Source organism: Stegodyphus dumicola, chromosome 5, assembly GCF_044657685.1.
Source record: "Stegodyphus dumicola isolate Sdum_Otavi_A_Nest chromosome 5, ASM4465768v1".
Taxonomy (NCBI): Eukaryota; Metazoa; Arthropoda; class Arachnida; order Araneae; family Eresidae; genus Stegodyphus; species Stegodyphus dumicola.
The window spans coordinates 82,720,931-82,745,975 of NC_140772.1; the positions used below are offsets into that span (position 1 = coordinate 82,720,931).

The 25,045-nt window shown below is 31.4% G+C and overlaps 1 protein-coding gene across 1 annotated transcript in view; it reads right to left on the reverse strand.

Annotated features, from left to right (window-relative positions):
• The window catches only part of Pus10 (Pseudouridine synthase 10), a 65,153-nt gene that overhangs the window by 11,161 nt on the left and 28,947 nt on the right, over positions 1-25,045 (reverse strand). Inside the window, exons 9-13 of the mRNA XM_085816807.1 lie at positions 20,738-20,794; positions 20,526-20,602; positions 19,658-19,713; positions 6,850-7,011; positions 228-326 (exon numbers count right to left, since the gene is read on the reverse strand). Coding sequence (XP_085672933.1) covers positions 228-326; positions 6,850-7,011; positions 19,658-19,713; positions 20,526-20,602; positions 20,738-20,794 — 451 coding nt within the window. The remainder of the gene's footprint in view (positions 1-227; positions 327-6,849; positions 7,012-19,657; positions 19,714-20,525; positions 20,603-20,737; positions 20,795-25,045) is intronic.

Here is a 25,045-nt window from a genome sequence, read left to right on the forward strand (position 1 = left end):
GTTTCCAATGACATTTTTTGAAAGGGTGTAATATCTCAATTTTTTTATTACTTCCTATACTACCTGAGTACAGTTAGAGTTTTATCTAAACTTATAACTAAAATACAGTATAAACCTTATTATTAACAGTTAATCTAATTCAACATGTATTGCATTTCAGTATTACAATAAAAAACAAAAGTCATAAAGAATTTTTCCCCATAATAACAAATTTATGTAAAGGATACGTTCCAGCTTGAGTTTCAAGCTTTAGGTGCAAAAGGTGACTGTCAAGTAATTTTGCATCAATACTGTGCAATAACCTTTCTCTTGTTGCAAGATTACGCCTGCAAAATTAAAGAAAAATATTTCAAAGAAGCAAAATAAAACAAATCAAAGAATAAAGCAACATAAATGAATGGCTAAAAACCTTGAAATATGGAAAACTAGGAGGTTCTAGACCGAAAAATTGGGAGTTTCTGGGAGGTTTTCCCACTGTGCACTGACACCATTTTAAAAGGATTCGAAATTGACTTAAATTTTCTTCATAATGTATGATTATGATTATTCAATTAATTAAAAAATATTCCAGTGTAAAATATATTAATATTTAATTAGGTATTCTAAATATTATGTTCTTTGGTTAGTTTCATTTTGTAATTTTCTTAAGCTTTTATGCTAAGAAAATCTTGAGTCGGGTAGGAACACTTATATGTATCAAAGTGCTTTTAAATATGATGAAAACAAAATTAACAATTTATGTACTTATTGTTATGTAGGTAAACTGAGTGAAGTACCATATTTTGATGTAAAAGATAATTAAATATAAACTGATTAAATATTGGCTGAATCTTCACAAGATGATGCTCTACAAATGTCTACAGTAGATTAAGATAATTCAGATCAAATAAAAATTAATAAGAAAAATTATATTGAAAATCACTAAAGGTAGAATGCAATGGAATTTGCACAATTAAAGTTTCATTATTTCAGCAAATTTCATGTATTGATGGGAAACATTTCCTTAGTAGTTTTCCTTAGAAAAAGCTAAAAATTAAAAACAAGTTGGTTCAGATATACTTGGGAGACCAAATTATGTGTGAAAAACCAGGAAAGTTGGCAGCTATATAAATATGCATAAAAAAATTAAATAAATTCAAAAAAAATATTTCATCTTAATATCTAATTCTCTCTGCAATGGTGGCGATATCAATGATTAGAGCAGGCACAGCCAAACTGCAGCTCTCAGGCCTCTTGATTGTGGCTAGCTAGCTGCCTAAGCCTTCCTTAAATATGATGCACCTGTAACAAACAGTAATTTTATTTCTGAAACAGAAATGGTGCAATAATATGCTTTTTTATAAACTAGTAATTTAATTTCTTAAATTATACTATGCATATAATAATTTAATTGATTTCAAACTGTCCACCCTAACACTAATCATCATACAAACACATGAAATGAAAAATAATTCATTTTATGGGAATAAAAATAATGACCATGTTAGAGCAAGTATTGGTCATGGTACGGTATTCATGTGGTTTACTATAATCCAAATAATAATGCTCAAGTGATACGGAATAAAAAAGTACAAATGTTTCTTTTTTAGAAAGCATTTAAAAACATTGATGCTGGTAAAATCATCGTAGCTTGAGATATTTCTCTGTACACTCTTGTTTGAAGATCTTCTTCCTAGCTCATAATAAATATTACACTATTTTTTATATGTTGATAGTTTGGGTTTTTCTTATCCTTTGGTCATCATGTAAGTCTAACATGTTTTTCAGCTCAACAGAAGATTGTACTGTGACTCACTGCCTGACTACTACAAACTTCATGCATTGAACTGTAAGATTCAGTTGAAGTTTTGGTATGAAAATATTCAATTTTGAAATAAGGTCTTTAATTTTCTGTAATAATACATTTCAAAGAAGTGGCCCTTCAAAATGGCATATTCTAGAGAGCTCAAGGGGGACACATGTTTTTGTCTCAAATCTTCAACTGTAAATAATACAAATGTAGACAACTTAACCCGCCATCAAGGGCTGCAAGATAACATAAGACATCACAAGGTAAGTGAAATTCATCTATCAAAATTGATTGGACGATTCATGGTGATGTTCCAGGTTTGGAATTCAACTACACACAAATCAAGCAGGCTTATATCCAAAGCTGGGGTATAAATTATTAAAATTACATAGCAGAAGAAACTGAAATATGGAAAAAAATAAATGCATTATTCATGACATTTAATTATTCTAGACATCCTTCTTCTTGTTTAGTCCACACTTAAAAATTCCTTACACAATGTGTCAGAAACATTGCATAGTGTTACAACATGAACATGTAAAATATTTTATGTTAAATTTCCATAATATATCAAAAAATGTCCATCATAATGAAAGCTCGATTCAGATTTTATCTGGAATACATTTCCTTCAAAAGATGTATTTCAGATACTACATAAAATGCATCTCTTGAAGAAAATTTTGGCAGGAACACTGATGTAAATCATCCTTGATCTTCCCATATATACTGCTATTTAGTTACACTTAGCCAATGAAACTTTTTCAGAATCAGAATTTTTACGAAGTAATAGATGCTACAGGGGAAAAAAAAATTGATGGCATAGCAGATTATTAATATTAATTAGCATTTATTATGAAATGGAAAAACTGGCAATAGTAATTTCTAAGAAACAGTATAGCTTTGGCAAGATCTTCTTTGATAAAGGACTGTAGCTTTGATTTGATAACTTATTAGGTATTTCTCCCACCTTCTTAGCATACCTTTGTAGTGTAATGGTCAACATGCTCAGCGCATATTCGAGAGGTCCAAGGTTCGAGTCCCGGTGAGGGCATTGCTCGTTTTTCATATCTCCTGCTTCGAAATAACCTAATGTCTCTACAGAGTCGCCCGAACTAAAAAAGATGGTGTATGATGATTCTCCACCACCAGGATTTGGCGACTGGGTTCCATAATCCCCAGCCGCCCTTTAAAAGGGGAAGTATATAAGGTATGTCTACTGTCTTTTTAGCTTGCCTTCATGGTATAGTGGTCAGTACACTTGGCGTGTATTCGAGAGGTCCATGGTTCGAATCCCAGTGAGGGCATTGCTCATTTTTTATCTTTCCTGCTACTAAATAACCTAATGTCTCTACACTTCAGAGCTGAGAATAGTCTTTTCACACAAACTTCAGTAGGAGGAGGAGCTATTACTGTTAGGGTTACTTCTTTTAACTTTTTAGGATAAATTTGTACAAATTCTGAAAGAAGTGTCTTGCAAGAGCATCAATTTTCTCTGTTTCTCCAAGACCTGTGTAGAAATCCTGTTTGTATTTTTACTTCCTTGTACGAAGTAAAAAGGAAAGTATCGTAATCGCGAAAAGTTTCAGGCAGCATATTTCAACAAAAATATCCATTTTGACCGCTATCGAAGGCAATTTAACTATGTTTTTGCGTGATATCCGTACGTAAGGACAGAATAAAATACTCTTTTCCTCCAAAAAAATTATAAAACTGCTTTAAAATGAATTCTGAAGAGAATTTTCCGTGGCGTCTGTACGAACGTATGCATGTACGTATGTACATATCTCTCATAACTCAAAAACGAGTAGCCTCAGAGCGTTGAAATTTTGTATATAGGACTGCTATAACATGTTAGATGTGCACCTCGTATTTTGGTTGCAATCGGCCGCACTAAATGTATATAAATATATTTATATATATATATACTCTGTTACCCGGCTCAGTGATCTCAGTTTTTTACTCTTATATGTTTGTACATTGTACATTTTTTGCTTTAAAAATGATTGACTTATGTTGTTCTTATCTTCGGGTTAAGGTTTTTATGCCTTTAGTAAATATATATGCAGTACTTTTAGAATTATCAACAATTTTAAAGTTGTTTATGTGCCGCTAAGCCTAATAATTTTTTTGATGGCGGCCATTGCTTGTTTACATTTGAAACAGCAGACTAATGGATTTGTTGCCAATCTAGAGAAACTTAGCTTCGCAACAACAAAGATAACTCCTTCATTTATTACTGCGAATTAAATCATGCTTAATCCTTTCTGGAATTTTTTCCAGGAAATAAGTGTTTAAGATTTACTTCATAATTTTTAATACAGATATTTTGAGTTTTTATGTATTTTTGCCTTGTCGCGAAGCGAGAACTGAATTAATTGAATGAGAAATACTCAATCGTCTGTGAAAAACTGTTTCTTTTTTGTTTTGTTTCCTTAATTTCTTTTATACATCGTTCTAGCTTTATTATGGTATTTGAATAGAACATGTGGCAACGATTAGATAATTCTTTAAATTATATAAATTTTGTGCATTCTGAGTTATAATATGAACAAAATATAATACTGTTAAGTGAACCTAGCGCCAGAGTGTGGCTATGGTAAACAAATAGAGAGAATTTTAAAGAATGCATTTATTCTTCTGTGGTTTATGCGTTGTCGGCGAAGTAGATTTAATTGAATCCAATAAGTTTAAATGAAATGCAAGAAAAAATGCGTATAATTTAATATTCCGTACAAGGAAGTCATGTGATGTGTACACCACATTTTATTTAAATTTATTGGGTTGAATCAGATTTTTTCATTTTTATATCTAAAGTCTATTGTTTCTTTATTTTCATTCGCTTTAGGCCTTAGCCTTTTTAATAGTAGGCAAATATTTCACAAAATCTAATTCACCAATGGAAGATGATAGAGACTTGGTTGCAATATCTGCAGTCTAACTGTCTTGATTTGAATACTCCAGTTGTTCAGAGAATAATTTCATTCTTGGTAAAAGTTCATAGATGGCTTTCTCTTTGCCTTTTTAATTTGTTTATCATCCAAAAAATTTGGTGTTTTAAATCTACATATTTTGAATTCAGCAAGATCTCATTGTCTAGCAAACTTGTTTCTCTTTTTAGTTGAGGAAATGATTCCTTCTGCAATAAAACATGCCATTTTAGAAAGAACAAAGATCACATTTTCCCATTCTCCCAGAAACAAGCCTCCTGTTAATGCTTAAAATTATAGCTTTTCTGTGGCTTTACATGGTGTAGAAAGAAGAGTTTCCAATTCTGCAAGATCATTTTACAGTCTATCTGTTAGTGAAACATTAGTGCTATCTACACATTCTAAAAAAGTTCTTAATTCTAACAACCACTTTCATCAAATATGTATTTCCCCATCATGTTGCTTGATCAATAACTACTCCTTTTTCAGCTCACTACCACATCAATGGCATCATTTTTGGAAGTCCTTACTTGCTATTGCTGCTTGCCCAAAATTTAACAATGAAATCTGTAACATGGACACCAATGAGATTAGTAGCATTTGATGCATTTTGCAGCCATGGGCTCCTTTTTCTTGTTGTGAATTATCCTGCAATAATGCCATCTATGATCTGAAGAAGTAGCTAAATGAACCAAATTAATTAATAATGGCAAATATCACATCCATCCTCCTCCCTTATATATATTTATTAATATATCAATCAAATGGAAAATAACTAAATATTATTAATGTATATAATTATTAAATAAAAATAATAACTCTGTTTGTCATTAATTTTTTTTTTCAATTCACTTTAATTTCATTTCAAATTAAAAAGTCTAACAAAAACCGATCTGTTTTTAGAGACTCCAGTTCCAACTCCTTCTTTCCAAAAATATGGCTAACTGTGATTCCAACTCCAGAGCCTTGGAATTTTTAGAAACATACAAGATATATTGGTAGCAGGTTATCTCTGTTGAGAATAATCAAGCCCATTTGGGAGTTTAATCCAAGAATCTTCTATAAGAGCAGCATTCAGATTACTTGGATGCCATACTGAAACATTGTGGCACCCACAGCTGTTACAATATGATTTAAATGTTTTAGATGTCACTGAAATAACAATAATCTAATTCTGTCCATTTTTTACTGAATGTTTCTACTTAACATCATCTTTCCAACTTTTTTCCAAGCTAAAACATTCAGCAAATTTTTAGATTAGGATTCAAATTATAAAAATAAAACTCTATGGTAAAGTTTTTAAACTTCTTTTAAGATTCGTAAGGTCTGAAAATTCAGATATCAAATCCCGAAAAAAAAAAAAAAAGGTAACTGATAATCATATTGCCATTTAAAGAATTAAATCAGTTACTTAGAGCTAGGTTTATCTCAGTATGTCGACTATATGTATGAAAAAAACTAAATTTTTTTTTGTGCAAAATGCTAAAAATGTTAATGAGTCATTTTAAAACAATTAGCTTTCTCGAATAGCATGTATACAAGACAATTTAGCTCAGAAGGTTCTCCATGAAGGTATCCCTTCCCTTAGGATGATAATTTTTGTGTGTTTGGCCATATTTAAATAAGCAAACAAGCCAAAGAAACAAGCCTTTCTCAAATACAAATTTCTTAGTACCATACACTATCCCATTTTGAATGCTTTAACTGTTTCCAGAAGATTTCATATTAATTAAAAAATTAATAAATGTTTAATAAAGTAAACAAATAAATATTAAACTTTTTTTGTAAATTTTGATACCCTTTAGATCATAATTGCTCTTTATTTCATAAATTATGGTTTCATATTTTTTATTTTATAATTTTTGCATGCCATCTTACCAGATTTAAATTGATGATCTATAATCCGGAAAAACCGATAATCCAGAATCGCCAAAGTCCCGACGAGTCCGGATTAAAACTTTTGACTGTATTTCATTAAAAAATTCAAAGAATCTATGCTACTTTGTAATGAAAGTTATGACTGTTATTATCATCGAAACCATCATCATTCTTTTTATTATTGTTATTATCACCACCACCACCATCATCATCTTTTTTTTATGATATGATGTGAGACGGGCTAAGGAAACTAACCTGTGTAACACTCTTATGGGTGTTTTTTGTTGTATCTTCAGATCTTTCAAAAGTAATAACTTATCAACATCATTTTGTGATAAGGTCTTCTTGACAATACAAATTGCAGAATATGTTTTCCGCTTCTGTTCTTCTCCTTCTTTCAAAAGCAATGTGTCCTGCCTTTAAAATAATAATAATAAAATGGGTATATGAATTAATACATGATGAATAAATGATAAAAAGTTAAATACTGCATTACTGCAGTAAGTGATTTTAATGAAACAGATCACGCAGAGATATTGACATTTTACCATATTTTCAAAAATTTGCCTCTATTATAGTAATATCTGCATTTTAAAAATTCTTGTACTAGTCTTGAAAGTGATAATTTTATAACCTTATATTTACTCATATATTCCTTCCCTACAGAATTTTCCCCTTTAACGTTTTGATGTATAACATAGAAATGTTTGATTTGCGTGCTTAAAATTTAACCTAAACACTGACTAATACTTTTAATATAATGGAATGCTTACTATGGTACAAAAGGAGCAGTTGCCTTTACAAGGAATAGACAGCATCCCTTTAACTACTGGCAAATATACATCAATTAGTTAACATGGATTTGCCCAACCACTAGTGAATGCACATCAATTAGCTAATGTGGACTTGCCCAACAGATAATGACATTTGTACCTCGAACGAGCTGTGGGATCTTCTAGTTTTGTGCAAATTTCAGCAAATGCTATTTATTACACATGTTGTTAAAATATGAGAGTTATAATGATGGAAATCAGCTATGTTATGAATTTTTTTAATATGTTGTGATAATTCGGATTAAAGAAAAGTAATGGCACTGAAAAAATTTTTTATTTGAAATATTGCATGAATAGTTTTGAAAAAAGACTTCCCTTATCAAATTACTTTCAGATTTGATTCTTTCTAAATATGGCTTCCTTTTTACCTAAAAGTTTTTTTTTTTTCTTTAAATTATTGTATTTTTTTAATTCACTAAGTTTGTAAGACCTAACTTAAATATAGAAGTTATGTGTCTTAATTTGATTTTTTGTATATTTGTTTTTATTTCAATTGTGTAGTTTGAAAAATTTTATGTCCATAAATCATAATTAGTAACTTTGATATATTTATATAATGCTAAAAAACAGTTACATTGCAAAAATAGAGGTTTTTAATTGCTATTGTATTCAAGAACCCCACAGGCATCAGCAAAATGTTACGCTGATTTCTTTGTGAGGACTTGCCCATTTTTATGAAAATTATTTTGTTATTATATTGTATTTCATTAGTTTTCTATGTTATTAATTTCTAAAGTTCTTTTTACATTGCTTTACAATATGAAAATGTGGATTGTTTATAATGAATAAATAATTAATTTTAATAAGATTTCATGATTATGAAAAACAAATTGGGATCAACAATAGCAGTTTTTAAGAAAGACTTTCAAGACAAGGACTGTAAAGATTACATTATGACATTCAACCATAAATTTTCAAGAGCAGTAAATTTTTACGATTATTTCTTGAAGAATTAGGACTCTTAAGACATTTATATTTTCAGAGAAAAATGAATTGCAATCTTTTAAAATGGAACTGAACATTTCTCTAATTTTACTCTAAGTTTTACATTCATTGGTCAAAAATGTTATATTCAAAATTTAGATCAAAATTTTATTTTATTTCAAAATTGTATTCTCCTCCTTTTGCTAATATTCTAATGCTTTCTTTAATAGGCTTTTCTGTCACCAAGCCTTTTTTTATTTGAAAAGAGGAAATACATAAGATATAAAACATGAAAGAAAATTATTAAATTTAAAATAGCAATAGCATCATAATTTCTCATTTTAATTTGAGTATGTCCCCTTTCTATTCTAAATTTCTACAGTGTTTATAATAAATTTTTCTGGACTGCACCTTTTCAAATTAATTCATTTACTACTTGCTTATGAAATATTCTTGCAGTGTGAATGGCTCTCATCCAATTGCAGAGCTCTAAACAAAGGAATCAAAATTCTGCTGACTAACTAAAATGTAACAATACTGTAGATGACCTGAGAACTAGAAAAATCAATGTGTAGATACTTAAGATCATATAACTGCAAAGAAAAATTTAGCAGAGATTTAACACAGTTTTATTTCATGATTAAAAGATTCACATATCATCACTGCGGGTGTGCTATGCACCTCATGATTTTGTACAGCTTCCTTTAGACAAATATGATAAACATCAGTCACAAGAGATGCATGTTGGCAAGCAGTAAGCAAAGTAGGAAAAAAGGGCTGTGCAATAGTAAAAGAGGCATTTATATTAAAAAGTTTAATATGAACGAATGAAAGCTATCAGCATTGCAACATGATTCTATAAGCAAGCATGAATGAATTAATTTGGAAAGACACAGTCCAAAAAAATTATTATAAAGAATTTAGAAGAGAAAGATAAGACCAAATTAAAATGAGGGATTAAAAGTACTATTGCCAAATTAAAGTTAATATTTAATACCTTACATATAAGTCATCTAGAGAATTATTATATATATATATAGAGAGAGAGAGAAACACTATACATATATGCTAAGTTTGACAATACAATTTACAAGAAAAACATCATTTGGTAATTAATAAAAAAGTTAAAAAAATAAAAATAGCTAACACATAAAACTGATTTTGGCAATATTCAAATTATGCTTTACTCACAAATTTTCAGTTTCTAAATATGACAAAGAAATACTCATGACTTTCAGAAACTGATCCTTCTAAGAAATCGGTACTCTTCAACAAAACCAAATAGAGTGATATGGATACAAAATCAGTCAGACCGCACAAGCTCCATGGCAATGATAGACTGATTAATAATATCAAAAACCCCAGTGCCAGAATTGAGATCTAGCATAACAACCTGTGTCAGTGTATACTTTTCACATCATCTACAGGACAGGGGCATCTTTGCAAGGCACCCATTGCCTTTCATTTTTATTGAAGAATTAAAAAGTATATGCAATTAGAATGAAAATGAAATAAAATGCTCTAAGTTGACATAAAGCCACATATAAACAAAAGTAAATAATAATAATAATAATAATACAGAACTTTTGCAGATGACTCATCTGCTTCGTCACCCTGAGCTAACAAAACCATGTTATAAATAGAAGCTTTCTCAGACAATCCATCTGCAATAGATCCTATTTTACTTAAGTTTAAATGTGGTTTTAGCATGCCAATCTAGAACATTTTATTTCATTTTTAATACTAATAATGCAATAAAAAAAGTGTTTGTCGCTGCCATGGTGTTGTGTATGAACACACAGACAAAAAAAAAATGACATGACAGATTTGTCAGGAAATCTCACATCTTTAAATCTACCTAAACCATCACAATGACCATATCTAAATCTGACAGCCCAATGTTGACAAACATACAATTGAATGCATGATGAATTATGCATTGGCATACCATTTTTCACCTGCAGTTATGGTTTGGAGTGCTACTGCATTTTATTCCTGCAACCTGCTGACACATTCATACTTCTCTGAAATTTTGGAACCTGTTATCCACCCTAGATGAAATTTCAACATGCAATCGCATGGGGCACAAAACATTTAATGCACTGTCTTGGCTCGCCCATTCTTCTGGCATGTCATCGACTGAACATATCTGGACAATGATGGCAAATGAATGCTCCAGCTATACACCACCTGTGTTACGGCAGATGAAGTTTGGGTGGTGTATTTGATTATGGGCTAAGCACTTGAGGCCTATCTGACTACAGGAATGGAGGAACCTTCACGGAGGAATTTAAGGGAAACCGGCTCATATACATGTTACTCATGGGGAAAACCAAGTAAACGCCTGTGCAGCCAACCCGTTCTTTGGATTTGAACCTTGGACTGAGATGAATTTCGGTAATGTGAGGAAACAGCATGAACTGACATACCCCAAGCATACATTCTTCTTTAAAAGCTTAAAAATTAGTCACCAAAACCATCACCACCTTGGTGATATCTAGCCAATTTAGGAAAATAGCCATTTACCTTAAAAGATCTCTCTCAGTAACCTCATTTTTCTGGCACAGCTTCATTATCTTCAGGCTTTTTATATTACATTATACAAAATTTGTAACCTTATTCCCTTCCCAAGGACTGCATGTCCCAGGCAGTAAGATTCTTAATCAGGCAACCATACTTATAAGTAAGAAAAATCAATGCAAAACAATAATTTCAATAAATAACATACAGCAAATTAAACATTAATCAATAATTAAATGAATGAATTTACAAATTTATATACACAAAAGACTAGTATACTATTTGGGGACTACGTACTATGGCCGTAGTAGGGCCTAGCTTGTCGTATTGAACGCCTTTTGGCTTAGAATTTGATGACTTATGAATCTAAATTACAATGTCATTCAGCCTGTTGTGTAAGGACTGTCCCAGGATGACAGTAATTTAGCAGAAAGTCCTTTCCATCGAATGGGAATCCATAACCACACCTTGTAACCTTTACTTGAATTGTCCTGTAGCTCTGGTGCCATATTGGGTCTCCATCTACTCCACTGCCAAGCTGTATTACTTTTCATACAAAACTGTGCATCACTTCAAATTGTGCCTGAAGATTTTCAGTGTACTTCTTAGGCGATGAAGGTGCATCCAGCGGGCAACGAAACAAGAGATCACAAGCCAGACAGAAGTCACGACTGAAAAGTATCAGAGACAGGGAATAGTCAGTACTCTAATCGATAGCACTGCAAAAGGCCAGTTAGAACACAGGTAACATCTGGTCCCAGTCCTGTTAGTTTCTAGAAAGTTGGTTTTGAAGTGGCCTCTGGTTGGACTGCTGTGTAGTTCTTTAACCCTTTCAGGGGCGGTATATAAAAGAATTTAAATTGTGGTAACATTTTTCATGAATTGTAACTTATGGACCCTAAGAACAATTAAAACTTGAAAAAAATCCACAGTGAAATCTTGAACTTTGAGGGCCAGTATTGGTTTTAGATCGGTGCCCCTGTAAGGCATTTTTTTCCCAAGCAGCTGCCAATTGTTAGCCCAAATTGTTTGCCAAGAAGGGATATTAATTTTGCTTTGGCATTTTGCATCAGTCACTGTAAAACTGCATTTCACTTTTCAAATTGTTGTCAACAAATATTAAAGTCCTGCATTATATTTAAAGAAATAAAGAAATTAAATAATGAAGAATCTATATAAATGTATGTCTGTTTCTCGCACTGTAAAAAAACAACAGCACCTAGAGACATAAAATTTTAAGTAACATAGTCCTCCACTCGAATAGGGCATCTGGAAGCCCAAATTTGGAATTTCAAGTTTGTTTTATTATATATTTCATATTTTGTAAAATTAAAGAATTTTTTATTAACAAACTCAACGATTTCAAAGCGAGTGATGGCAACACTATACGGGAAAGAAAACATGTTTATCTCCAGTGCACAAGAATAGACTTAGACATGAGACTAGTATTACCATCTTATTCTGTTATTTTTTATTAATAATTTTTGTTTTCTTAATCCATTTTTTTCATACTTTTGATGTGTGTCTATAGAAATGAGTGCTTGAATATAGTTATGTAAGTCTGAAGTAGAAGTTCTAAAATTTCTCTAGAAATTCAAAATTCTAGAAATAAAATTTATGTTTTTAGGCACTTTGATGATGTCACCCAGTTCAAAATATTTATGTAAAAAGCTTTTGAAAGTTATTTAAATTCAATATCATTATTTTATCTAAACATTAAGCAAATATAACACTGCATGAGTAAATCGTATCATGCTGTAGCTGAACTGGTATAATGTTACAAGTAAATGTACCTCAAGTGGAAAAAAAAAAACATTAAAAAATGAAACATTACGACTCAGGTGAGAAATTAAAGTTACGTTTTTGAAATTATTATACTTTATGCTTTAGATACTTTATGCTTTAGATAATATATAAAAAATACATGCTTCCTGCTATAATACAAAAAACTCCTTGATTCGAATGAATTCAATCGACTGAACCTCTCTACTATGCCAGATAATGACGTCATATTCCTGGACTCTCTGTATCCACCAAGCTATTTAGCCTTCAGGATTCTAAAAATTTAAGAGCTAGGTCAACGATGTATGATCTGTATGCAGCAGAAATTTCTTTCCATAGAGATAATGGTAAAACTGTTCAACAGTTTTAACTAAGGGGAGCAATTCTTTCTTGGTGACACAGTAATTTAGATAGATACTTACTCCAGTATGGCATGAGTTGTTTTTAACCATTTATTTTTTGGGGAAAAAACAGCACCGACACATTCACTGCTTGCATCAATGTCAAGAATAAATGGTTTGTCAAATTGAGGTTATGTCATGATTATCACATATGTTAAAGCCTCCATTGATTTGTTAAGTACATCTTCACATTCTTTTCACAACAAGAATTTGAATTTTTGCTTGCTGTCTGTCAGTTTCTGAAATGGTCTTGCAATGGAAAAAAGTCCTTCACAAATCTTCTATAGCTATTCCATAGGTGTAAAGGCCCAGGGAACTTTTCAGTGGATGGACATTTTCAGAACATCTCCAATCTTTAACTGCTGGCAATTTTTTTGTATCTGTACAAACACCTTTGGCAGAGATGAGATGTCTGATGTAAATCACTTACTTCCTGTCTCAACAATTAACATTTGGCAGCATTTAATTTTAGACTGGCACAGTCTCCATAAGCTGTTCAAATGCCATCAGTACGTAATACAATCAAAATGGCATCTCCTTGAACTGATAAAATATTTATCTGGTAGTAAATTCTGTTTTCCTCAATCATTAGGGTATACCTCTGCCTGTCAATATTCACTCTTTAAATCCAGCATCAAAAACGACTTGCTTCCAGAAAGAGTGTCCAGAATGTCATCAATTCTAGGGATAGGGTAGCTGTCTTTCTTCAATAGTCAACAATAAATAGTCAACACAAAATCTACTTGAACCATCTTTCTTTCAAATCAAGATGATGGGAGAAACCCAAGGACTTGCTAAAGGCTAAATACTGTCACTTTCTTCTACGCCCATTAAAAGTTTTCTTACTTCTTCCTGTTTAGCAATCATTAGTCGTCTGGATGTTGTTTGATTCCTAGTACCAATTCTATACTGCCACATACTGATTCGACATATGTCAGATCAGCAGAAGAATACATCTTGAAATTCTTCACCATGGCAGTTCCAACACTTTCGGATTGATTTGTTGTCACATCTATTCTGCTTCAAGGCATTTATTTGTCTGGTTAAATCATCTAAACAAGCAGTCACTTGATCCACTGGCTGATGTACATGAGGCTGTTTCAAATTTCATGGCGTACACTGAAACGCTTTTCAGATCCTTGATATCTGCCATTCGCTGAGCTTTCTGAATCTCAGGATCCTGGATTGCCATTCAGAAGTACTACAGAGACAAGATTTCCCTTATTTCTGATAAGCAGTCCAAAAAGGTGAGATGATACAGCTTTTCGATGTCTGTGGCAAACTCCTGGAGTGTTTCCATGGGCTCTCTTGGTGAGATTTTAACTGAAGCCTGCTACAATCTTTAAACACTTCTCATCAATGCGCAGCTCCAATGCAATGGATAGAGTTTCAAATTCTAGTCTCTGTTTTGAAGGCATAATTTGAAGGATATCTGCTGCATATGCTCTCACAGAAGAGGCGAGATCTCAGGACTTAGCTTGGGCATCCCATCCATTTGCATCACCATTATAGAGAATTGAGTCTTGAATACTTGCTAGGAGATCATTCCATCATATGTGGATAACTTTAGAGAGAGACTAGAAGTACTCTGTAATTGATTTGTAGTTTGACAGCAGAAATTATTTCTTCGATTTGCTATTTGACAGGAGAAATTCTTTATCTGATCTGTTGTTTGACAGCAGAAACTCTTTTTTTTTTTTTTTTTTTTTCAGTTTCTCCAACTTTATTTTCAACCATGTCTATTCTGCCTTCCATAGTTCAAATCTGTTTTCTACTATGGCAGTAATTTCTCTTTTCATTTCCTCTTGACTTTCTTCAATTCTCTAACCTGCTTTCATTTCATCTTTAATGAACTTGACAGCCCCTTCCATTTTTTCTTTGCCTGCTTTTATTGCCTCTTGGACTACTTCACCTCTTTTTTAAATACAGCAAAGGCTGTTACCAGCTGTCTTACTTACTCCTCCATCTCTCTTGTCACCAGCATTCAATCCCATTTCTTACATGAAAAATTGGCATATGCATAGGGGTTTATAATGAACAGAATGCACAGCTTGATAAAATTTATTTTACCAAATGGAACAATTTATAGTTCAGGAACTTTCCACAAAGAGACTCGCACAGTTCTTTTCAGTTAGAGAGAGCACAATCAAAAGTTACCATTTCAAACTACTAATAACATTAAACTAATAATGTTAAACACAATGCAATGCAAAATGCATCCAAAGAGTGCAGCCTGCATGCAGCTCTCTCAATACTCTGAAATCAACCCCGAACTAAAACTGAGATCTGATGCTCTCTCCAATCTTTTGTGGTTTTCCCTCAGCTGCCGAGAAGTTTCCAGTACCTTCCACTGCCGGAAGGCACATACAGTTAAAGTTACATATAAGTCATGAATACAGTTATAGTAACATACAGGGATCAATTACAGTACCAGTTACAGATATACAGGGATTTCTCACCGAATTTGGCAGCAAAAATTAGCTGCAAAAACAATCACCAGCTTAACGATATCTTGCTAATTTAGCAAGATAGCCATTTATTTCAACGTTCATACTTGCCAACCTCTGACACTCAAAAATCAGGAGATTTTTTTAAGACATCAGGAGATTTTTCACAAAATGATAAAAATATAGTTTTTAATAATGAATTAACTTTAAATAGTTACTAATTCTTAAATGCAAGCAACAGAAAAATACCTTACAAATAAAAAACATTTTTATTACTTGCATCGTTTAAGAAAACAAAACCAAAAAAAGACACTTTAAACAGTTTTCGTACAAATCTTATCAACAGTGGCAGATTTTGCTTTCGTATTCAGAATGTTATGAACAGTGGCAGATTCATGCTTAGCTAAACTTACAGTAATCGGAAAATGTTTCGTCTGTTGAGCAATTTTTTATTTTGAGAGAAATTTGTATCAGCTTTACGCTTATATTTTGCAGTATTATTTTGAGAACTGCCAGTTGAATTGCTGAATGGTGCAGAAATTACTTTATTTTTCTGAAACCTATTTTAACAATGTAAGTAGTAACTACACCTCCATTTACTTTAGGTATTTTATAACTTTCAGTAGAGCCTTTTATCTTAACTCTCGAAGCATTTAATTCTTCTTTAAAAAATGCAAAAAGGTTCCATTGATTGAGGATTCTAGATAAGCATTTCTTTAAAGACAGCCAGCGTGTACACACATATTTCAAAATTTTTCTCATTTCAGTAATATGCAGCTGTTGGAACTGTTTCAATTTTCCCTTCCTTTTAGAACTCCTTTCAAGATAATAATAAATATCAACAATGTGTTCATCCACATTTATTGGTAAAGAAGCTGCCCCTTTTTCAGCTGCTAAATTTAAGAGGTGACAGGTGCACCTCATAATGTGCAAATCTGAATTTTCCTTTCTTAAGATGCCTGCAACACCAGTCTTCAAGCCTACCATTACTGGTGCATTATCGGCACCAAGTGCTAAGCAATTATCCAGAGGGACTGCATTTTCTTTTAAAATTTTAATAATTAGCTGTGCTATACAGTGTCTCACAAAAGTGATGGGACACTTGTGCTTTACAAAAGGAATCTGTAGTAAAATAACTTAAGAAAACATGTAAAAATTTTTTGTGGGTGTGTTTCATACTTAAATTTAGTAAAAATTATTACATAACATACCTTTTCTCAAAATATTAAAATATTAATTTAATAAAAATATAATTGTTTAGAACGGAGCAAAAAATGGCTCACATAAGTGGTGGGACACTTACATTTCCATCAAATATTTATCCAAAAATTTTACTTTTTAAAAGGTTTTAATATTTTGTTGGATTTTCTTTTACTTTTAAAACATGATTTAATCTTCTTGGAATGGAATCAACTAATTTTTTTTTTTTTTTTTTTTTTTTTTTTTTTTTTGTATATTGACATTTTAAACTCAGACTGGAGTGAGTTTACCCTATTCTTCTTGAAGCACCGATTTTAATTGTTGTTTTGAAGAAATGGTGTGTTTGCGAATTCTTGATTCCAATTCTTCCCAAATATTCTCTATGGGATTTAAGTCTGGAGATTGTGGTGGTGTTTTTATTATTTCAGGATAGTTATACAGCAGCCAGAATCTAACGTTCAAAGCAATGTGCTTGGGGTCATTGTCCTGGTAGAATTTAAAATCGTTATGAAGGTTCAATTTTCGTACTGAAGATTTCAAATTTTGATTTAAAATGTCAATATACTTGTACCGATCCATTATACTGTCAATAAAAACAAGATTACAAACTCCAGCGGACGACATACACCCCCATACCATAACTCCTCCTCCACCATGTTTTACTGTTGGCACCAAGTTCTGTTTATGAAATTCTTCCCTGGGTTTTCTCCACACCAAGATTCTACCGTCAGAACCAAATATTTTAAATTTACTCTCATCAGCAAATATAACTTCATTCCAGTAATCAGAATTCTTATTTATGTTGGATTTTGTGAAAGCCAGTCTGAGTTTTCTATTCTTTTCACTTACGAAGAATGTTTTCCCGGCTGCTCTACCGTGATATCCAGCAGATCGAATTACTCTTCTAATAGTCTCAGGATTAACAATTACTCCATATAATGCTTGTAAATCAGCAGCAACTTTAGGAGCACTCATTCTTGGGTTTTTTTTTTTTTTTTTTTTTTAATATTTTGAACAATAATTCGCTTTATTCCATTGGATAGCTTTGATGGTCGGCCAGGTCTTCTTTTATCCTGAATCATATGATTCTTTTTATATCGTTTAATGATCTTGAAAACTGTTGAATGACTTAAGTTAACTGTTTCAGCAGTTTTTCTTATAGATTTTCCACGTTCAATATGCAAATTAATAACTAATTTTCTTTTCGTTTAGCATTCATGGCTGCACAGAGCTAAAAAACACAAAAATTCCAAAATAAACTGGAGAGAAATACTGCAGACGATTTTATAAATTATTGCCAATTGCTTTTGAGTAAAAATAAAAACCCCAAAAAATATTTTTATTGTAGTACGTAGTAGTATCTAATGGTGTCCCATCACTTATGTGAGCCATTTTTTGCTCTGTTCTAAACAATTGTATATTTATTAAATTAATATTTTAATATTTTGAGAAAATGTATGTTATGTAATAATTGTTACTAAATTTAAGTATGAAACATACCCACAAAAAATTTTTACATGTTTTCTTAATTTATTTTATTACAGATTCCTTTTGTAAAGCACAAGTGTCCCATCACTTTTGTGAGACACTGTATTTAAGCGTGCTGAATGTCCTTCTAAAGTGGGGACAGAAAGTGAACTGCATTCAATTTCTAAAGACTCTGGATTAAAAAAAGAAACAAATAACAATTGGATACAGTTTTGAATTGGTATTATTGCTTCCATCCGTAGAGAGGCAGAACGGAGCTGTTTTAATGTAATCAATAACTGAAGATTTATTTTTCAAAACCATTTCTTTAACAATTGCACCTGTTTTGGTCCTTGCAATTGAGTATTTCTTAGCGATTTCACTATTGGGAAACATTTTTCTAAATAAAGCTGCAGCGTGATCCTATGCATTTAATGGCAGGTTGTGCTCCAGTAAAAAGGCAGAGAACAGACATTTTGCATTAATAACTTTTTGGTCCTTTGTTTCTGAAGAAAAATTTAATTTTTCGTTTTTTTCAAAACAACTCACGTTGTCCTTGTGTTTTTGCATATACACATGGTTGAGAAAATCCGTCCTTCCACCATGCAAAATCGAAAAATCGCAACGACAGACGGTACACATCGCAAATTTATTACATTTCCTTGTAATAAATTTGTGATGTGTACCAGCTGTGTACTATTTTTGAAACGTACAAAAGTATTTCACCTTTCTCGCAGACATAGCGAAAGATGATAATTTCTAAAACTATATCCCGAAGGCACGTGTACTCACACAACTCAGAACAAGATGAATGAAATAACTAAAGAACATCCAAATAACAGCCTTGAGCTTGCTTTGTGCTCATTGGCTAATATATGGCAGATGACACGCAGTGGAGCTCGATGCTCATTGGAGAACGACGTTTGGATACATATGCTCTCACTCACAAAGCAGAAATTCTCATCTGATTCGCAAGGTCTTGTTTTAGATATAATCTAGAGAAAATTCAATTGCTTTTAGATGTCCAAAATCATTTCTTTCTGTTCATATAATGAAGTATTAAGCCAAGTTCAATAAAAATCGTGAGAAATTTGAAGAATAAGAAAAAGTCTTGAGAAATATATTGTAAATCGGGTTGGCGGGAGAGCGGTAAAAATTCAGAAGTCTCCCGCCTAAATCGGGAGAGTTGGCAACTCTGAACGTTATATAGACTCATCCTTATATCCCCCCCTGGCAGAGCTTCACTCTCTTCATATTTTTCATGCTACATGATACAAAATTCTTAACAATACCAAGTTTCTGAAATTTGAAAGTTAAATAGAACTATAATTTAATAATTTCAGCATTGTGTTATTTATCTAGTAATGATATCTAGCTTTGATATCTCCACAGTCATGCATTTATTCTGGATGGCCAGCAGTGCAGATTCATAAAGTTCACCCAAAATACAAATCAATATTAAAATTTTATATGTTAGTTTAATACTTACTTTGTAATAATTTGTAAGTCTTTCACTGCAATAGAGTCAGTACTGGCATTAATTTCCTAAAGTAAATTAATAAAAAAATTGTTCAGCAAGACAAACTGAATTAAAAATTGACATTCATAATCATTCTTTATATTTAACAGGTATAATAAAATCCCATTTAATTAATAAAAATTAATTAGACTTCATTAAATAAAAATAATATTTTATTAATTTTAGAATTAGTTAATCAATATTTAGCAACTGAAAGAACACTATAAATATACGATACTTTTCAAACGGTATATTAAATAACAATATTCTTCAAATATTCTGAGCAGCAGTTTTAAAATAAACAAAATACATGTTTTGGAATAAGGCAAATAGCAGTATATCACAAAGGTAAAATAATGCATTTGAAATAACCCTCCAACCAGACAAAATTTGTTCCTAAAACCTACAAAGCTCTTAATGGTTCCATGAAAAATAAATATTTTCTAGAATACAAATATAGATTGCATTCTTTTTCTAGATTATAAATGAAAACTCTCCATCTGAATTGTATGCAAATGCCTTTGCTCATAATATGCTATCTCAACAGCATAAGAATACTGTCAGATATATACTACATATAAACTTACTTAATGGTCTGGAATAAATATTGTTAAATGGTTATAAAGTTAATATGGTTCATAAAAATAGAATTAAATAATAAAAGAATTGCTTGTTTTTACAAACTTAACTTTAAAACTACATATTATCAACAAAAAATTAACACTGGATCAAAGAAAATCACACTAATTTAATGCATCAAGGAAAAAATTTAATCATTGCATTGAAAATTACATAATAAGAACAAATTACTTAACATAGCATATTTCTTGTAGCTTACATTTTCAATATCTTTCATTTCTGCATCAGACAACTTTACTCTTCTTGGGTTCAAGATTTCCAGTACAAATGGCCGTCCTAAATAAAAACGTAGCTATCTGAATATATATATGGGCATAACAATATTCGACAGTTACCCTCAAAAATAACATTCAGTTTCATGCACATGATGCAAAAAATGAATAAATGTTTATTATAAAAGTTTGTCCTTACCATTTCCTAACATTTTCACATCTACATCTTCTCTTCCAGATGCAGAAAAGACAATTTCTATTTTGAGAGAAAAATTTAATTACTACAGTATAAATATAATAATTTTAGAGATCAATTATTATTCTTAAAATTAGGCAAACTAGCAATCTTATTATGGCACAGGTTTTAAATAAATCTATACTGATTTCGAGAGGGGTTTAGGCACAGGTTTTAAATAAATCTATACTGATTTCGAGAGGGGTTTAGGCACAGGTTTTTCTTCTTCAGGAGCAAAAAATTCTGCAATGGAATGAAGGAGTAATGACCATAATTATATCAAGAACAAAGAGCAGAGCAAAGCAAACATGAATGTAGCACTATCTATCAAAGGTAATACAGTCAAATAACAAAGTCTGCCGACCTGAAATCCACGTTGCCTCTCAGAATATAAGCATTCTGTTTAAAGGTTCGGGAAACCGCAACATGGAATACGAAATATTGGGGAAAAAAATACTTAACGAATAATGACGTCATAATTACTGAATAATAATGAGTCATAACAGAAATACCAAATTATTGACATCATGATAAAAGTTTTTTTTTTCCTCCAATCTGCATTGAGGTAAAAAACCAAATGATTCACTCAACTCTTCTTTCAAGTTCACAATTCACGTTTATGCATTTTCTCAGCTTTGTTATTTGACAAGATTGTTTACTGCTGCCGTTTTTTTTAATCTAGATATTTTGTGGACAAATTAAGAATATTTTTAATTTTAGTGCTTTTTAATACAATGACAGATAATAAACGTACTCATGATTTTACTGCTTGCAACGTTGAAAAACGTAAACACGTTGCATTGACGGTAATGCAAAAAGTGGAAATTCTGCAAAAGATGGAGGCAGGTGCTACTCCTCGGTTTATAGCAGAATCGTGACATGGACTGTGTATGATATACGGAAAAATAAAGAAAAGCAGTTGAAATTTTAAAGCAACAGTGATTCTAACACCGGAATCCGAAACTGGAAATCTTTGCATGAGGGGAAATCGGCAAGCCTCGATGCTGTCTTGTACATATAATACAATGAATAATATAATATAATCAATTTATATATGTAATAATAATTTAATGCATATAATTAATTACTGTAATAATGTATATAATAATTTAATTAAATGTATCTAATAATTAACTCTTATTTATTTTGCACTTTTAGTCCAATATTAAAATTTATCTTTTCTGTCCTGAAATCCGCAAAATCCTAAAATCCGCACAACCTCTGGTCCCAAGCTTTGGGGATTTCTGGACTTGCAGTAAGAAAATATGTAAAATTACAATATTAGAATTTTAAAAGGGGTAGGAAGGACTGAATTGAAATTAATGTCTTTAAATATAGAGGATAAATTTTTGTGAATGTGAAACGAAAGTCCAATTAATCTACTGAAGAGGTTTTAGGCATCATTTTCGCAGACTCTATGTCAAAACTATGATCAAGTTTCCAACTATGATTTCCTATTAAAAGATTTTTTTTCCTCCTTTCTGGGCATAAGTTCTGTATTTCTTGAAGTGAAATTTTAACACTCTTTCAATCTAGCCAATATACCTCAAAGAACACTAACAAGATATGTTAAAATTTCCACCAAAATTAAAGGCAGAGGTGGAATCTTTAAGAATTGAACAATGAATTTTACTAAAAGATGAGAAAATGAGCTGAAAGTTGAACTTCTAGAGAATCTGTGTAATATCATAAATGACAGAAGGATGAAATGGAATAGCAAGGTTATACTGTTATTTCTAACAGCAGAATGTCTTCTTTGACACAAAGATGAAAATTTTCAAGGAGTTTTATCAATGACAAATTTATCATTGATAAAACTCCTTGAAATTATCAATCAATGTTATATCAATGTTTTATCAAAGGAGGAAGAAAATTCTCCTTCAATGACAACTGATTTTATGCAATTGTGTTCATTAGAAAGCAAATATTCTGAAGAACAAACTTTGAAAACACAGTATACATTGAAAAAAAAAAACTTACTTAGCAGAGTGGCAGAATTTAGCATGAGGATAGGAAAAAATGGAGTTTATGGCAAACAGTGATGCTAAAATTAAATTCAATATAAATTGTGAACTGGATAGATGAATCAATCGATATCATAACAAATAAAATCTGGGATAAATATTCTTTATTAATTTATCATCTGAGCTACAAATCCATAGCTGAAAAGACTATCTTTCAAATACTTTGACATTAATATAATGCACATAAATGCCAGAAAATACCAGACTGTAGCAGTTGTGCATAGCTACACCGTCAGCTTTAAGATAATAATTACTTTGGAAAATGAAATGAGTTTGACTTGAAGAAATTTTAGTGAGAAAAATTAAATCCTCAGTTTCAGTATATGTGAAAAGGAATTCTCAGTTTGGTTTCCAGGCATTTTAATGTTTCCTCAACTGGAACACTAATAAAGAGAGATCTAACATTAAAAGAAACCATAAGTGAGCAATGGGAAGAAATATATTTAGTTGTGAAAAACTTGAGATAAAGAAACGTAAAGCCAATTTTTGATTTTTTATGAACTTTTAATGATTATTTTATGAGTCTTCACATTTTAGTTCCCTTATCTCAGTATTATGCAGGGTTACATTTTGACTGCAATATTTTTAATTTCTTCTATTGTTATGGTTTCAACTGAATATGAATTTAAAAACAAAACTATATGTTTAAAATACAGTCAAAAGTCGTTAATCCGGACTCGTCGGGACTTCGGCGATTCCGGATTATCGATTTTTCCGGATTATAGATCATCAGTTTAAATCTCGTAAGATGGCATGCAGAAATTATAAAATTAAAAATATGAAACCGTAATTTATGAAATAAAGAACAATTATGATCAATTATGATCAAAATTTGCAAAAAGAAAAAGCTTAATATTTATTTGTTTACTTTATTAAACATTTCTTTAATAAATGGCCAAAGTGAATTCGAAATGGGTATTTAGTGGTATTGAAAAGGGTAGTAATAAATGTTTGTTTAAGGTTGTGCGAGATAGAAATAAAGATGTTTTATTAAGTTATTTGTTTAACTGTAAGTTGTTTAAGTTTTGCTTCGTTTCATGTGATAATACTTTCTCTTTAATTCTATTAAACAGACATAATTTCTTGTTCAGTTACAAAGTTCCGCCGTTCAAGTTCTATAATTGCTGTGTCAAGAATACCCACTAATTTATCAATCGAAATTTTTTTGTTTTCAATAACCTCTGTCACTTTTCTTCGCTATCGGAAGCGAATTATAATGACGAGGAACTTGTTTTAAATCATATCAAAGACGAAGCATATCGAGATGAAATACTACATTTGGTAAGGAATTATAAGCCAAATAAAATAAAAACATCTGCGCTGAAGATAAGGATAGTGCTGACAAATCAACTTCCAATTCATTACGCGCCCGCCGCCGAGCAGCATGAAATTGATAAACAGATTTCGGATTTCAAAACATACTTTCGCTTTAGATCCTTTACATATTAACAAATATATATCGGAAATTCTATTTGATATAATCAAAAGTTTAAGCTTACTTTTATAAAATTGCTCTTACAGTCTGCAAAAAATAATAAGCCGGATGCAATTCGAAAATCAAGGAGCAACGCAATCATCAACATTAACTGAAATAGATAATTATTTAGCTTATACGTCCATTATACATAAAATGCGCGCGTGAAAACGTATTCTGCACTTGCGCACACTCATATGCGCAGTCGTAAAAGGTCTTACGCGCACGCGTGAACGCCTCTGCGCATGTGTCAACGCGGCGCATGCGCAGAAAGTTTTTAGTTTTGATGTCCGGATTATAGATCATTCCGAATTATGGGTGTCCGAATTAACGACTTTTGACTGTATTATTTTTCTTTATATAAACTTTTAAATAAATCAAAATGGCATAAAAAATGCTAATTTTTGTGGCACTAGAAGCACACAAATGACAGTAAAATAACCAAATTATGAAGTAAAAAAATTAAATTGCGAGACACAAATAATGCAAAAGGTGGTGAAAAACAGCAAACAATAACTGAAAAAATCCACTGATAATAGAAATTGCCTACTGTGTTTGTTTCATCGGGAAAGGGCAATGCATGACATACAACCAACCACTAGCAGATCTGTTTCTGAACTTATAAATTAAACATTATATAATTTACAGTTTAAACATTATATAATTTATGAAGATGGAAATCTATCAATTAATAATGTCGATATAAGGTCGTAAACATCAAAAATTCATTATTAGTTATTCAGTTATTACTCATCAACCAAATTATTAAATGCA